The 16,561-nt window shown below is 34.2% G+C and overlaps 2 protein-coding genes across 2 annotated transcripts; one reads left to right on the forward strand and one right to left on the reverse strand.

Moving 5' to 3' along the window:
* The first annotated feature begins 1,127 nt into the window (after positions 1 to 1,127).
* On the forward strand, positions 1,128 to 5,110 carry LOC112508581 (PHD finger protein ALFIN-LIKE 2-like). Its single transcript, XM_025113252.1, has 5 exons — positions 1,128 to 1,446; positions 1,557 to 1,589; positions 2,450 to 2,672; positions 4,388 to 4,508; positions 4,592 to 5,110. Exons 1-5 carry the CDS (start codon positions 1,347 to 1,349, stop codon positions 4,847 to 4,849), a joined length of 735 nt encoding a protein of 244 aa, XP_024969020.1. The 5' UTR covers positions 1,128 to 1,346; the 3' UTR covers positions 4,850 to 5,110.
* Positions 5,111 to 5,170: 60 nt separating this feature from the next.
* On the reverse strand, positions 5,171 to 8,417 carry LOC112508580 (probable 2-oxoglutarate-dependent dioxygenase At5g05600). Its single transcript, XM_025113251.1, has 3 exons — positions 7,937 to 8,417; positions 6,667 to 6,997; positions 5,171 to 5,502 (listed from the first exon to the last, which is right to left on the reverse strand). The coding sequence occupies exons 1-3, from the start codon at positions 8,401 to 8,403 to the stop codon at positions 5,254 to 5,256; spliced, it is 1,047 nt and encodes a 348-aa protein (XP_024969019.1). The 5' UTR covers positions 8,404 to 8,417; the 3' UTR covers positions 5,171 to 5,253.
* Between the last annotated feature and the right edge of the window lie 8,144 nt (positions 8,418 to 16,561).

The raw sequence follows: 16,561 nt of genomic DNA on the forward strand, positions 1-16,561 counted from the left end.
CTTGATTCGAGTTCAAGCTTGATTCGAGTTGCAGTTCGAGCTTATTTCAAGCTTGATTCGAGATTAGTTCGAGTTTGATTCGTGTTCGAGTTCAAGCTTGATAAATAGTTATCGAGTTCGAGTCGAGCTTTGATTTTTACTACTTGTGAGTTTTCGAATCGAGTTCAAGCCTGGAAATTCAGTTTCGAGTTCGAGTTCAAGCCTAGAAATTCAGTTTCGAGTTCGAGTCGAGTAAAGTGATATCATTTACACCCCTAATGGTCACTATAATTTGCATTTCATTACGAATTAGGTTTCTTATACTAACACTATATGTTTTTGGTTTGTTAGTCGCCTCATACGTCCCTCGTATGAGGGACAAAATGGTCATTTTTGAACCTAGGGTTTCACCCATTTCACCTTTACAGACGTCGATATTCTCTCTCTTTCTTTCACTCTCTTTCATTGAGCTCACGCGACTTCCTTTGTTGCTCTCTCCCCTTTTGCGGTATGTTGTTGCTCTTTTCCTTCCGTCGTTGCTACTTCTCTTACCCATCATCTACTGACGCCCCATCCCTTCGTCGTTTGTTGCTGCTCTGTCGCACCATCTGCTAATTCTTTGCCCCTTTCTTTGAATTACGCTCCAAGGAAAGATCAAAAAAATACAAAATGGTAGAGATTCAAACAAACAAAAAAGCTTTCTTCATTATCTTAGAAGCAAGAACCACAAAATCATAAACCGTAGATTCAGTTAACCTCTTTTTGTATATAATTCAACCTCAAGATTCACATAGCCTTTTGTTTTCATTTTGATCAGTTTTCAATGGCGACATCATTAGCGATATTTTCATCGTTTGAAGTTCACGAAATAGACTCGTGGTGCAAAATAAATTGATTAAGTGATAGAAAATGATAGTTATCAACCAATAGAGGGACCATATTTGTAATTCACTCATAGTAAAAAATGAAAGGAAAATTAAAGGGGTAGTCAAGTCATGATTGAAAAGATGAAGGGGGTAAAATGTAAGAAATATAAAACCAAAACGCGAAGAGAGATCTCTCTCCTAGATTGTATTACGAAAAGCACGGGAAAAAGAGAAAATCAAAATCGACGGCTGTAATTTCATCAAATAAGTAAAAAAGGTCAAAATCCCTTGGGATAGCCAGTTCTTCCCCCTTTCAGCCTCCCATATCCGTCTTTATCCCTCTCTCATCGTCGACGACTGGCAAATGCTGTGTGATCATTTCCTACTGAACCTTGAAATCAATCCATGGCGGAACCGCTGATCAATCTCTGATTCCTTCTTCTCACTCCGATCCGTCTCCAGTTTCGTAGATCTGAAAAGCTTTTCATTTACTTACTATTTATGGAAATGGCTGCAATATCTTCAAGCCCGCGCACGGTCGAAGAGATCTTCAAGGATTACAGCGCTCGTCGCTCCGGCATCGTCCGAGCTCTCACTTACGGTACAGAGTTATTATTCTCTGACGGTTTTATTATATTATTTGCATATTTTATGACTTTTGACTTTATTTGTTTTTTTTTTAATTAATCATTTGCTCTTGCTTTGTCACAGATGTCGATGAATTTTACGCAACCTGCGATCCAGGTTTATCTCCATATTTAAATGCATATTTATAAATTTTAGCAATTAACTGAGATGCTTGATTTGAGTGATTTTGAGCTTGTTTTGTAATATACTGTTTTATGCCATTTACTTCATGCTGTAATAAATGGTTTTATTTTCGGATTAAATTTAACTTCTAAATTGATTAGAATTCCGTAATTTGTTTAGAAAATATTAACGCGTTAGCCATGTTTTTTCAATCGGAAGTTCGTTTTTTGGTAGTCTGTTCCGAAATTGATATGAAATATGAAAAGGGTGCTAAGCTAGTCATCTGAATTGGAGGTGTGTCTTTTTCTTTTGATGTAGTTTCTTGTCTCATTTCCAAGTCAACCGTCATCTTTGACTATTTTGGTCAGTTTGATAGCTTCTTGACTGAAATAAACTGTTGCATTAAATTTTAGACTGGCAACCAACTATGAAGTTGTGATCCTAAACAATGAAATTGGCACTCTATTAGACTCCGTATTTGACTCTTAGAGATTTGAAGGACCATGTTTCAACTTGATATTTGAGATTTTATTGATGTTTATTTAACTATTTTGAGTTATCCTTGAAAAACACTGATAATTAATTAGGAAATAATTGGTGTTAGTAAGGTAAATTTATTTTATATTTTTTTTATTTAAGAAATGCAATCTTGGTATAATTGACTCAAATTCTAGGACAGAGGTGGTATTAGTAATTTGTAAAAACTTCAAATTACCATAATTTTGTGAAAAGGAATCAGAGGGTGTTGAAGTAGGGACTGAAAGAGTAGTGTTGGACTGGAGCTCATGCTTCTTTAGTTAGATCCAATTATTGTTTACTGAATATGCTTAATTTGATGAATTGTGAACGTGCAGAGAAGGAGAATTTGTGTTTGTATGGACATCCAAATGAAACATGGGAGGTAACACTGCCAGCAGAGGAAGTCCCTCCAGAACTTCCAGAACCTGCTTTGGGGATTAATTTTGCAAGAGATGGGATGCACAGAAGAGATTGGCTGTCGTTGGTGGCTGTGCATACTGATTCTTGGTTGTTGGCGGTTGCTTTCTACTTTGGTGCTCGCCTTAATAGGAATGAGAGGTGCTTTCTATCTCATCCACTATATCTTACATCTGACTGTATCCTTGTTTCAGTTGATTTCCTTGCATACATTCTAGCATATCCACACTCCTTTATATGTGATGTCATCTTTGTCCTTCTTTGGAGTTGTCATTTACTTTTGCTGTCAAGAACTTAGGTATAGAATTGAATCTGTGTAATTTTCAGCAGGTGGAGATGCTAACATGTGATGTCTAAAGCTGAATATCTTTTCTCTGCTTCTTAAGAAGTTGCTAGGGATGATAGTCTAGAACAAGCAATGCAGAAGTTGTGTTTGCGCTTGATATTGTGTTATCTTACTACTGGTGACCTCTGGTTCTCCAGATGCTTTACTTGTGAAATAAGGAAGACCCAAGTTGCTTATCCAAATTACAGTAATTTAAGACCCAAGTTGCTTAGATTTATGAGAAGAGAAATAGATGTCTTTTTCTTCCTTTTGGTTGATACAAAAGACTGAAGCAAGATTAAAATGACAATTTTAATCTATTGGTAGTGGAACTTGTAAACAAAGGATTATGGTGAATCCATGCATGACATATGGTTTTAGCCAAATTATGGCCTTCTGAAAGTTGAAGTTACAGCCATTTTGAGATCTAATGGAATCAAAAGAGCAATTGATGTATAATTGGAGATCAATGGTCCATGGTTCATTGTTGTTACTTGTTAGTTCAAGGCTGAAAGTAATAATTTCTGTTAACTTCATCATGTGGGCTGCAGATTCATTTCAAAGAAACATCCATGTGTCTTTCTGAGTTTCACTTAAGTTTCATTCTTTGCAGGATAGACACCTAGAGATTTTTGACTTACACCTAGCTATGATCTTTTATTTATACTTAACGTAGCCCTAGCAATAATTGTCATAATGGATTAGCGATCCTGTATTATACTTCCAGTTTTTAATGAAGTATTCCATTCTAGTAAAACATATGTTTTCTGCTCATGCTCATATTCTGATTTGTTTTCTGTTAAGCGAAAGGAAGGCATGTACTGCCATGTTTTTTTTTTCTTTTTGATTGTGTTGGGCGCAGCCATCAATATACCAGAAGTGTTTTGGTTTTTCTGGGGAATAAAAACTGTGTTTGATATAGTAGAAGTGGATTTTTTGTGCTTTTCAATTTATTTTTTGATCCATATATCCTAATATCCTCGAGTCTAGTAACAAGTTCTTTTTAAAAAAAAGTCAAGCAACAAGTTCTTTTTAAAAAAAAGTCTAGCAACAAGTTAATTTTCCATAACTCCTTTGAATGTGAAAATAGATTTCAGTTGAACAGGCTAAATATCTCTTATGGATTCTTCCTGTCTCTACTTTGTTTGGTGAATTTGGTTTGATAGCTTACATGAGTAGAGTTGTATATTACTGAAAACTTTTGGACTTCATCACTAGATTATGGCATATGAGAGAGGATGGTTACTAGTAGTATAGTAGAGAGAATGAGTAAAAGGAAATGGCAAGCGAGGACACACATTGGACAAGTCAATGCTCAAATACCGAGTTAAATGTAGTTCAATCCCTATTAAAATACCAGTTGTGTAAATTTATGCCATAGAAGCCTAAATTTATTGACTGAAATTTGTTAATACTGGCTTCCTAATGGCAATCCCTTAAATTCCTTTTGCAAACCCTTTATAAACCAAATTGAGTAATGAAGTTGGTATGGAATGAGATGAAGGTCTGATGGTGAATCTGATTTGCCCAGGAAGCGTCTGTTCAGCTTGATAAATGATCTTCCCACCGTCTTTGAAGTGGTGACAGAGCGGAAGCATGTGAAGGACAAGCCAAATGTGGATAATGGAAACAAATCCAGATCGAGCACAAAGGTAATGAATGTCCCTTGAACACACACCATTTGAATTATGATCAAGATCCATAACGAATGCATGCTATGGTTACCTACATACAGAGGACAAACGATGGACAAGCAAAAAGCACCACACCAAGGGTTTATGACGAGAGTTATGCGGAAGATGAAGACGAGCACGGGGAAACCCTTTGTGGGAGCTGTGGAGGGAATTACAGTGGCGACGAGTTCTGGATAGGTTGCGACATCTGTGAGAGGTGGTATCACGGCAAGTGCGTGAAAATAACACCTGCGAAAGCCGAAAGCATCAAGCAATACAAATGCCCTTCTTGCAGCACAAAGAAGGCGGGGCGCCCATAGACGTAACTAATCTATTTCTATCCAACATGTCATTAATTTGGTAGTAGGATGTTCTCTTTCCCTTCCCTTCCCCCAACCCCTACAACATATATATAGCAGCAGCAGCAGCAGCAGCAGATATATGTGGTTATTAAAGTGATTGGACTTGGTTTAGGATATGGTTTCTTTTGCAGGAGAGCAGGAGGTTATTAGTGATACAGTGCTTGCAATTGCCGCCCCTTTGTTGTCATTCTTGCACACTCTAATTTGACCTTTTTTTTTACAACTCTTTTATCTTTTAGATATTGTCTTGAACTGTTATTTTAATGATTGCGAATCAAGTTTAGACTACAACAACATATCAACTTTTTATGTTACAAATCGTAGATACCTGGTTACAAAATGAAAATAGTGATGATTACATCTTATCTTGGGGGTTTTAAAGAGTCCACTTGAACTTTTCCGTGTGGACCTCTTGTACGTATGAATCGTCGATATTCATCAAATGTCATCGATGGATAGAGAGCAGGTGTTTTTGACGTGACAAGCTCTGGTATTGGTTGAATCAGCAAATCGTTTTTCGGATTATAGAAATAAGCTAAAGACACTCTCTCTTTATCTGGGTTCACTACCACTCTGTGCTCCACGCTCTTATATATTGCATTGCTCAAAACCTGCGATCATAAATACCCAGAATATCAACGTACCATACTATTTTAGTATCCAAAAACTTTGGCTTGTTATAAAGATAAAACATATAATAAGCAAGTTCGATGTATTTTTAAAAAAAAATGAATTCTTTTAATGAAGATGTTTATATAAAATTTATCACTTTTATATATTTTTATTATCTATACTATATTATAAGCATTTGACAAAAACTCTTAAAAACTATTTTTTGTGCATAAAATACTGTTTATTAATGCATRTTACTTAAAACTCAAGATTACAAGTAGAGTGTGCGTAAGTACAACTTATTAAAGCTCCATACCTGAATTCGTGTAACTAATTATAGATAAACATGATCAAATACATGATAAGCATATCATTTTAAATATATAAAATCTAAAATATAATTAGGATAATTCTTAAGTTTTACAGAATATTTAAGTATTATCTTTATAAATATTATATTATTAAACCAAAATAAATTACTTTCTTATTAAACTTAAATTAAATTATAATAAAAAATTAAATTAAAGAAATTATTTAAGAAATGAGAACTTCTAAATAGTTGATTTGATACTAATATTGATACATTTTTTTCTTCAAATTTTTATGATATCTTCAAATTTACATTTTATTTAAAAATAAAATAATTATTACATTCTTAAAAAACACATAAAATTGTATTATAACATCGACATAGACAAAAAATAAAATAAAACATTAAAATCGAAATGTATCTCGCTGTATTACGCGAGTATCCTTCTAATTATTAAAAAAACACTTAGAAGCGTTCTATAATATTTAAATGTTACACTTTCTACGAAACATAAACATCAATTTTTGGGATTATATAATAATTTATTAATATCTTATTTTTCATTTATTTTAATTATAGTTTTCTAAGTTTGTCCATATCAACTTCCTATTTGAGTATAATAACATTCAACGGTCTGTTTTTGAAAAAGAAATAATATGAAAAAAAATGCAAAAATTAAAATAAATCCTTAATATATAAATATCTATAAAAATAGTTAAGAAAAACAAATAGTTTTTTTTTTGAATTTCGGATATCGTTTTTTATTTATCAAAAACTCGTTTTCGAGTTAAATTAAATTTAACAACAAAACGAATTGACAATTAAGAGGTTTTGGGTCTAGAGGGAACTTTACTTGAAGTTGATCTCCGATGTTAATAATAATGGCATGACGTGTAGGTTTGACAGTGATCCATTGATCGTTTTTTCGGATTTGGAGTCCGCAAACTTGCTTATCGGGAAGTAAAAATGTCATGCCACCAGGATCCGAGTGAGAAGATAATCCCAGAGTTAAGTCGGGTTGCGGGCACTTTGGATAGAAATTTGCTCTCAAGCACGCTTCGATGTCCCGTCCACCAAATGCATTTTGAAGATAATCTTCTTCTAATCCAAGGTTTATCGAAAATATCTTCAACAAAACCGCACCCAATCTTAGTATTTCACTCGAGTATTCCTCCATGACTTCCCTACATTAAGAATACACACCACCATGATCAAACACAATCTCTGTTCAAAAATATTAGTATAACAATTACGTTCAATCATACAGATATTTCTCATACTATAAATCCTGTTACTGAATAAAGTATATAGTTTAGCAATTATTTTTGTTAATAGATCAAATTATACGTACATATGTGCTGAACAACTTCAGTATTAAGAAAAGGTCCGTTTTTGATTTAAATCATAATTCGAACTTATTATTTTCTATTTCGAATTTATCGCAAACGTTACCACCTAATTGTTTGTGTTTCTATACTCCTCGAATAGTTAAATGCAACAATAAAACGTGCTCCAATACAATCAAAATAATCCTGATTTGATGCTTAAAAACTATTTTTTATTATACACTAGGCATCATGTCTCGTGAACTGCAAAAAAAGAAAGAAAGCATTATATTTTGTAAGAAAGAACGACTTTTGGACAAATCGTAATACTATACATGCAATAAGAATCATTCTATCTACAAGGGTGGTGCCTGATTGGTTTGAGGTTGGCTCCAAAGGTCAAAAGTACCAGGAGGTCCCAGGTTCAAATCGAAGGAGAAATAAAAATCCCCTAGTGGCCATAGAGGTTCAAATGCGGTGACTCCGGGCTAGCTGCAAAACATGTGACTGCCTTGGAATTAGTCAGCTTGTATAGCGGGTTGGATATCCAGGTTAATAATAAAAAAAAGGAATCATTCTACGATGCATCTTTTTGTCCAAATCCTCCGTATCTCAAAATATAATGTTTTTTTTTAATATTTTATGAAACAATGATCGACTTTTAGTGAAAAATCAAGTACAATAATTAAGAAAGTGATCATCCTCGTTTTCCGACACATGTAATCACTTCATTTCTTTCTGTAATATAAACATAATCTGATATGTAAATAATAAATCATAAGTTTGCTCGAAAGTTACCTTAAGGAAGGTGGTTGGGAAGGCCATTTTGTATGACAATGAGGAAGATAGTTGAGATAGTAGTAATCGTTCCAGTCAAGAATTGCCCCTTTCTCAACCCCTAATCTACTTCCAAACCCTTCGTATGTCTTAGGCGAGTTTGCATACTTTTGCTTCACTTCCATCGGTTCGTGGAAAAATTCCCGCCAAATTTCGGGCACCCTGTCAACTAACACTGTCCTCACCCCATGATTCACCAACTGGAAAAACCCCCATTCACGACAAGCCTTCGAAATTTGTTTCATGATCGCTTCACGTGAAGTTACCAAACCAGCCAAATCGATCACAGGTATGTTCACGTTATTAAAGCATAAAATCGGCCTCTCGAGTGGTGGCTTGACGTATTGGTCGGGAATCACGAGATCCCCACTTTCGGATAACGATTGCACGCAAATCACTGGTTCGGGCCAATCACAAAGGCTTCCCATGTTGTATATTTGATTTGGATATTGTGGGAGAAGGGGAAGGGGTTTATATAGGGTGTTGGGGTGGCAAGTGCAACAAAAATGGGGGGTTTGAAATGAAAATAATCGTGGAAATATAAGTGATTATAAATCCCACGTGTGCGTTTTTAGTGTGCGAAACGATGAGGGTGTTGATGGTAATTTAAGGGTAAAGAGGAAACAGACAAATTAAGCCGACATGAAATTATATTTAACGTGTTTTTCGGCGCCGCAATATATTTTAAGGCACTATAAACATATGAATAGTGGCGTAAAGAAACAACGTGGTCGTTTTGGAGTTTTTCATGTCACGGACACAACTATTAAAATATGTCGCTACTTTATATGATTGGAATCTAATTAAGATAGACAACATATTTTTATATTTAGAGGTGTTTGAGATTGTTTATTTGAAACAACTTATGTTTTTTTATAAAAAGTCCTTATCAATTTATTACAAGTTAGAAGGTTTTAACTTCTTCAAAAACTTCTTATTACCGGTTTGACACCGTTGTAAGCTGTTTATCCAAACACTCAAAAGTGATTATTACCGGTGCCACACCAGAATAAGTCAATAAATTGTTTTTAAAAGCGATTCTAAACACCCCCTTATTTTAGTTAACCTTCTTAATTGATAAATGTAGTCTTTAAATAATAATGCATATCTTATAATTATATAGCATCATAATGTAACGTTAAATTATGTTAAAATTTAGAACTTGTATACATTGAGTATGCTTGAACTTGTACATATGCGACAAATAAAAAGAGTTAGGGGTCGTTTACTAAACACTTATCTTGGTAAGCACTGGTAAGTGCTTACCGGCTATATTAGCTTATCCGTGAACATAACAAGGGCCGAGAGTCTTACCAGGTAAGACGGAAGACAAGAATCGAGAGTCTTACCGAGTAAGTGAGGGTGATGACTCTTACCCGATAAACGCTTACCGGGTTATAAATGTTTGTCGGGTTATCCATTTTGATGGCAATGAATGTTACTCAATAAGGCAAGTGAGAGTGGTGAACATGTGGGTAAGAGCTTACCCGATAAGCGTTTGATAAACGGCCTTTTAGACTTAATGCCTAGTAAATTCAAACAGTTTTTGCTTTAATATAAAACGATAAACTTAAAAGATGTTATTTAAAATCACAATGTTCAAAATGAAATGTATTAATCATAAAAAGAACATCTTTCCCAAATCTCACCATTATCGTCGTGAAAACTCATTAACCAAAACATCCATTTCACATGAAACCAAAACCCAATACTCATACAAAATGCGAATATGGTTCAATATTCAGATACTAACAACATGGATAAAACTTTATTATTCAAAACACTAAAACATGGATAAGTTCCAATATAACAAAATCATAAATTGTGGATACACTCCATACCTAAAACAACACCGAAATTATGGGTAATACACTATCAGAAAACATATTTTGGTGACGGCCGGAGGAGACTCGTGTCCATCAAATGTGGCGAACACAAAGTAAGTTATACATCAACGTTTATCGAGTTTCTTTCAAGGTCAACGGGCTCCATCCCCACCATAATTCCTACTGGTCATTTACATGAGTTTCCCCACAAAGTTATCAGTTTTCATATACGGCTCCAACGAGCACCGCCACAAGACCCAACTTCGATAGGATTCAATAGAGTACCACTGCAAGCTGCTAGATCTGTATACGACCCAATAGGATACCACCACAAGCTCTCAAAACCATGCCTTGGGAACAACTCACTAGAAATAATAGTGAGAACTTCAAAACTTCTCATTCAAAACAACAAACTTCTCGACCCAATGGTTCAGGAGTCCGAACTATACAAGTTCACCTTTGCAATACCAAATGAAAGCGACAAATCATGGATCCTAGAGTCCAACTCTATATGAGTCTATCTCCACAATACCTTCAGTCCCGGAGTCCAATCCACACAGATCCCTCTCTACAATACCGACATGACCACCATGCTTACTCGAGCACTGGTCTCTAAGTGAGAACTTCAAAACTCCTCACTCATCGAACAACTAACTCATATTCCTATGAATCCAAATGCTTTACAGTCTAATTACATGACTTTAACTAAATGACCAACTCATCTAAAACATGTAATTCTCAAATAATTGTTTCATATATGCAAATCAGATCCAAAGCTCAACATAGAGCAATTTAAACTGGACAATGTCCACAAAACTCATCTGAGTCAACACCAAGCCAAATACTCGACGAATCAGTAAAAGTCAACATAAGCAATAAAAATGCAAATCTTCATACATAGGCATATCCATGTTCCAAAAGTATTACTAACACCAAAAACCTATCAATGGTTGGAACACACCATTTTCCAATTGAAATTATACCCTTTATATTTCCAAATCGTCTCATAATATAATAATATACATTTTCCAGCCAGAATACACTACAATGCATTATCGTGAAATAAGCTCCATTTATAAAATAAATTATTAAAAGAACTCACCCCTACAATTTATTTATCAAAATGTCCAAAAAAACCCAAATACAGAAATTTTACAAGATTTATAAAATCAAATGTATTAGAATTGCAAATTTCATCAATTAAACAAAACATATGATGTACACAAATTACAACACTCAAAACTCCAAAATATGGACATTTTGGTATACACAAATTAACTTCAATTCATCGTTGGTAGGTTGAGTTAAATCTAGGTTCCAAACCCAAATTTTTAGCTTCCAAAGATGGAGACTTGAGATCCACAAGCTAGATTTCCAGATCTATGGTGCAAAGCTTTCAAGAACATTCTCTTGAACTCTCAAGCTGTAGCAAAACACCACCAACAGGAGATAGAGGTTGAGGATGCAAAGTGACCAAATACTAGTTCAAGAAATGGTAGGTTAGAAGCTTGTCTTATCCCAAGCAGCAACTCCCGTGATTCATGTCGTTGGCCATGTTGCAAGTGCCGCATGCCATACCGCAGTTCGATCGTTTCTTGACTATTCTCCGACCATTTTTTCCGCCGTTCTCTGACCGTTTTTCTCGTCCGTTCTTGAACATTTTCTCGGCAATTCTCTGACCGTTTTTCTTCCCTTTCTTCGACCGTTTTCTAGACCAATCACTGACCGTTTTCTTGGAAATTACGGGTGTTATAATCTTCCCAACCTTAAAAGAAATTTCGTCTTCAAAATCTAGCACTAATAGACACTCAAACCATAAGAGACGCATGAGATGTTTTAAGAATGCCACACAACTTGAATAACAAATCCGATAGATGTTTGTCATTCATCTTTCACAAAGGAGATAACAACCCAAGAATTAAAACCTTAATTACCCCCAAATTCACCAACCAATTGACTTATCTTCCAAGGGAGTGTCTCCTAACATAACTTGACCTTAAACAAGGACCCGGTAACCTTCTAGTCAAAATTGTCACATTGATTCTCACAAAGAACAACACAAATCCCAACCTCAACCTTCGATACGTTACACCACCACTGGGGACTAATTGAAATAATGATCCTCCCAAGAGGGTGGACATTGAACCTTGTTGGTGCAATTCTCAACAATAAGATCTCGAATAATCAAAGCCACCTCTATAAAACGATTTCCACTTGAGGTCTACCTCAGATATTCCTACTAAACTTCTCCAATAATCAATACCATAAAAGATTTATCGTGATTTCCTTGACGAAATTCCTAACAACTAGTTTGGCCCAATTCAACACAACTCTAAATCACATACTCTAAAGTGTCACAATGCATGCAAATTAAGGGATTCTCAAAATTTCTTAGTCAAAGAATTCTTGTTATTGGCCAAACGCTCCATCTAGGAACACACCAAAATATTATTACAAAGAGCTGATTATTCTAGACTCAACGATTTCACAATTCCGAAAATGCACTCAAACATGCTTAACTAAATAATAAAATCTCTATTAATTCGGATGATTTCAATCACCTATTGTTAATCCTAAAAATCTAATCACCTTGGAATTACTCCTCACATTCCCAGGAATTCAATGGGGTATCACTTAAAACCCTAAATGATCATTGCCCTTAAAGTCAAAAGTCGATACTTAATATGAGAAAACGACCATATCACGAAACAAATGTTCTTCCAATCATGAAAACTCACCAAGATGACACACTATCTACAAATAGTTGATATCAACAAAGCATCCCAAAAGTTCAATATACCAGATGCAAGCAGTTATAGAAACCTCCAAACCGAAGATTGCCAAAATGGAAAGATCACTACTTAAATAACCGGATGGTTTCATAAATCTAATACCTCAATTATTCATACAAGTACCGACTTTTTGGGCTGAAATCCCGAAATTCAAAATCAATCACAAGTTGAATTGATAGTCCCAACTCTCAAAGACTTTCCTAGTCCTTAAATACAATATCCTTCACAAAATGGGTTTTAATATATGGGTTTAGCGAGTTCAAGGTTTTTTTTTCTCAGCTAAATTAACTCAATAAATATGCCAATTTGCATTTTTAAAAGATTTACAGAACATAAATTTTTTATGACAATTTTATATACGCTTAAAAATTACTATCACTACTAGGTAATCATGCAAAGTGGCCACGAATGCCACACACATAAACAAACCTGAAAGATGCATATTTGTTTCCAAAAAAGATAATGATGATGACAAACAAAAAAAATATGCTCAACAACATTCTTCAATCATACCATTATAATCTCAACATACACTTACTCATGCCATGTATGTAAATCAATTCATGCACTAAAATAATGTGCACAAAATGTGTTTGTACAGAACTCAAGGGAAAGCTATGCAACTGAACGCTGTCAAAATTATCACCTCTAACAACAGAATCGAATAAGATAAAAGTCTCAAGAAAACCTTATACGTAAACACACGCAATAAAGCAAACTTGTACATTTCAAAATTTCACCCCTAAGCCACAAAACGGCATGAAATAAAATTCAATAAAACTTTGTATACAAACATATGAAATCGAGTGATCTTCTGCATTCAAATTTGATCCAAATCTCTCTTGCGAATCAAATTATAAATCAAAATGTGCAACATATCAAACACATTACATTTTAGCTAAAACATGGAATGTTTCATGTCGATTTAAATTTAAGGCTACCTAACAATATGCGCTCAACGATGAGTAATACTGGCGAAAACAACATGAAGAAATCTTCCCATAAAAGTTCGTTTCCAAATTATATACAATAAGACAGTTCATGTATTTCCAAAACATGGGCTCATTCTTGTGTATGCTGAAACATCCTCTAAATTCGTAGCGTGGCAAGTACGAAGGATTTGATGGAGTATGAAATAATTTATACAATTTATTTTAAAAATAAATACCATGTATGAATTTGGTCAAGACCCAAAGTCGTAGAATCATGCTCGTCAAGTCTACCAGTCACACTACCGATAACAAAATGCTCAAATATATTAACGAGATATTCCACCTCTAAGTCGATTAACCTTACAATGCCTCTAAAAATGAATGACGATTCAACAAGCATATGCTTCAAACTTAACCAATATCTCTCACCCGCAATGGTCGTCTTAACATGATCACCCTACTTAACGTATCACATAAAGTTACATGCTACAAAATGTCAACGCGTTGATGCTCTATAATAGAAGAAAACACTCACTACCCACATCATCATCACATCAAGGCTATTAAGCACACATATTTAACTATAAATTCATGATAACACTGGCCATATGGAATTATGAACATATCATAATGATTCCTGATGCTAGAGTCTCTATGGACTTCAAAATATCTTATCTTAAAGTGTCTAATCGTACATTCTCACTTTCATTCAATTTAAAAAGTATGCTAGTTTGAGTCTAGACATCCTAAATTAATACCTGAATCTCTCAAACTTATGCTCTGCTACCAACTTGTAACATACTTAAAACTAGAAAGAGCAACTAATTTAAATTTTATATAATATATACATCAAATAAGGAATAAATTTCTTTTTATATGTTAACACTTACTTATCTATAATGGCAATATAGGATTTAACATCAACCAATAATAATTCAAACGTTACACAAAGTCTAGACTAGGGACATATGTTACTAAAACATATTAACTGTCGTTATCTCCATGGTACATAAGACGTCTCTAAATAACTAATTCCTTCTCGTGCCTCTAACAAGAACTCAAATCATCACATTGTAGCTAGTACCATGCCCCAACGAGGACCTGATATATATGCCGACAAATAAAAAGGGTTAAGATTAATGTCTACTGAGTTCAAGTAGTTTTCGTCTTTAATATAAAATGGTAAAACTGAAAAGATGCTATTTAAATCAAAATTTCCAAAATGAAATGTATTAACCATAAAAACATCTTTCCCAAAACCCACCATTTTCATGATGAAAAATCATCAAACAAAACACCCATTTCACTACTAGAAAACTGAGCATTTCCGGCGCAGTTTCCGGCGGATTTGATCCGCCGGTAATTTTCCGGCGGATTTCCGGCGGCGTTCCGGCGGACACTAAAAAAGTCAACATTTTATTGACTTTCAACAATTTCCGGCGGATTTCTTAATTACTCAGTTTAATCTTGAATTTACAACATTTTACCGGCGGATTTTTTAATTTTTTTCTAAAAAAAAGAGTAAATAAATTTCCGGCGGATTTCTGGTGGAAAAATAAATAATTTTTTTAAAAAATTTAACATTTCCGGCGGATTTTTTAATTTTTTTCTTAAAAAAAGAGTAAACAATTTTCCGGCGAAAAAATAAATAATTTTTTTAAAAAATTTAACATTTCCGACTTATTTTTTAATTTTTTTCTAAAAAAAGAATAAACAATTTTCCGGCGGATTTCCGGCAGAAAATAAATAATTTTTTTAAAAAATTTAACATTTCCGGCGATTTTCGGTGGATTTTTTAATTTTTTTCTAAAAAAAAGAGTAAACAATTTTCCGGCGGATTTCCGGCGGAAAAATAAATAATTTTTTTAAAAAAATTTAACATTTCCGGCGGATTTCCGGCGGAAAATTAAATAATTTTAAAAAAAAGAATAAACATTTTTCTGGCGTATTTTCGGCGGACAAATAAATAATTTTTTTAAAAAACTTTAATATTACCGGTGGATTTCCGGCCGAAAATTAAAAAAATTCTTTAAAAAAAAATAAATCATTTTCCGGCGGATTTCCGGCGGAAAAATAAATAATTTTTCTAAAAACATTTACCATTTCCAGCGGATAATTAAATAATTTTTCTAAAAAAAGAATAAACAAATTTCCGGCGGATAATTAAATAATTTTTCGAAAAAAATTACCATTTCCGGCGGAAAATTAGATAATTTAAAAAAAAAGAATTAACAATTTACTGTATTGGGCTTTAATGAACCGTATTGGGCTTTAATGAACCATATTGGGATTTAATGGACCGTATTGAGTTTTAATGAACCGTATTGGGCTTTAATAAATCGTATTGGGCTTTGATGGAATCGTATTGGGCTTTGGTGGAATCGTATTGGGCTCTAATGAACCGTGAACTAACCGCCGACCGCCTGTTGCATCGGCCGCCGACCTCGCCGTGAACTAACCGCCGTCGCCGCCGTGAACTAACCGACCTCGCCGACCGCCTGCTGCACCGACCGACTCTGTATGTATATGTGTATATATATATATATATATATGAATCTGTACGTATATGTATATATATATATATATATATATATGAATCTGTACGTATATATATGTATATATATATATATATATATATTTCTGTCCATTATGTATGTGTATATATATTGTTGCTTATGAACACATAATGGCATTCCATGAATAATCTTTTCACAAATAAACAGTTGGCGGATTTTTTTTCCAAAATAAGTTCACCATACAAACACATTACACATGAGCTCACATGCCTAAAATCATGGAACCAAGAATACATTGTAACAACCAATTAGAAATGGGTTGCCAATTACACCCAGATTACGTTAGGACTTGTATTTTTAAACGAACTTGAGATATACTTTACATTAGAAATGTGTTGCCAATTGTTGGGCAAACGTTAGGACTTGTATTTTTAAACGAAGTTGGGCAAACGTTAGGACTTGTATTTTTAAACGAACTTGAGATATAATTTACGTTAGAAATGGGTTGCCAATTGTTGGG

Source organism: Cynara cardunculus, assembly GCF_001531365.2.
Source record: "Cynara cardunculus var. scolymus isolate 2C chromosome LG 3, CcrdV1, whole genome shotgun sequence".
Taxonomy (NCBI): Eukaryota; Viridiplantae; Streptophyta; class Magnoliopsida; order Asterales; family Asteraceae; genus Cynara; species Cynara cardunculus.

Bases quoted from the DNA above. Each gene is read 5' to 3' on its own strand.
- LOC112508580 (XM_025113251.1), bottom strand. From the start codon at position 8,403: ATGGGAAGCCTTTGTGATTGGCCCGAACCAGTGATTTGCGTGCAATCG. The intron at 6,998-7,936 runs GTAACTTTCGAG...TTCTTAATGTAG, and splicing joins TCCCAACCACCTTCCTTAAG to GGAAGTCATGGAGGAATACT. The intron at 5,503-6,666 runs GTAAAGTTCCCT...TTATGATCGCAG, and splicing joins ACATCGGAGATCAACTTCAA to GTTTTGAGCAATGCAATATA.
- LOC112508581 (XM_025113252.1), top strand. From the start codon at position 1,347: ATGGAAATGGCTGCAATATCTTCAAGCCCGCGCACGGTCGAAGAGATC. The intron at 1,447-1,556 runs GTACAGAGTTAT...GCTTTGTCACAG, and splicing joins CGTCCGAGCTCTCACTTACG to ATGTCGATGAATTTTACGCA. The intron at 1,590-2,449 runs GTTTATCTCCAT...GTGAACGTGCAG, and splicing joins TTACGCAACCTGCGATCCAG to AGAAGGAGAATTTGTGTTTG.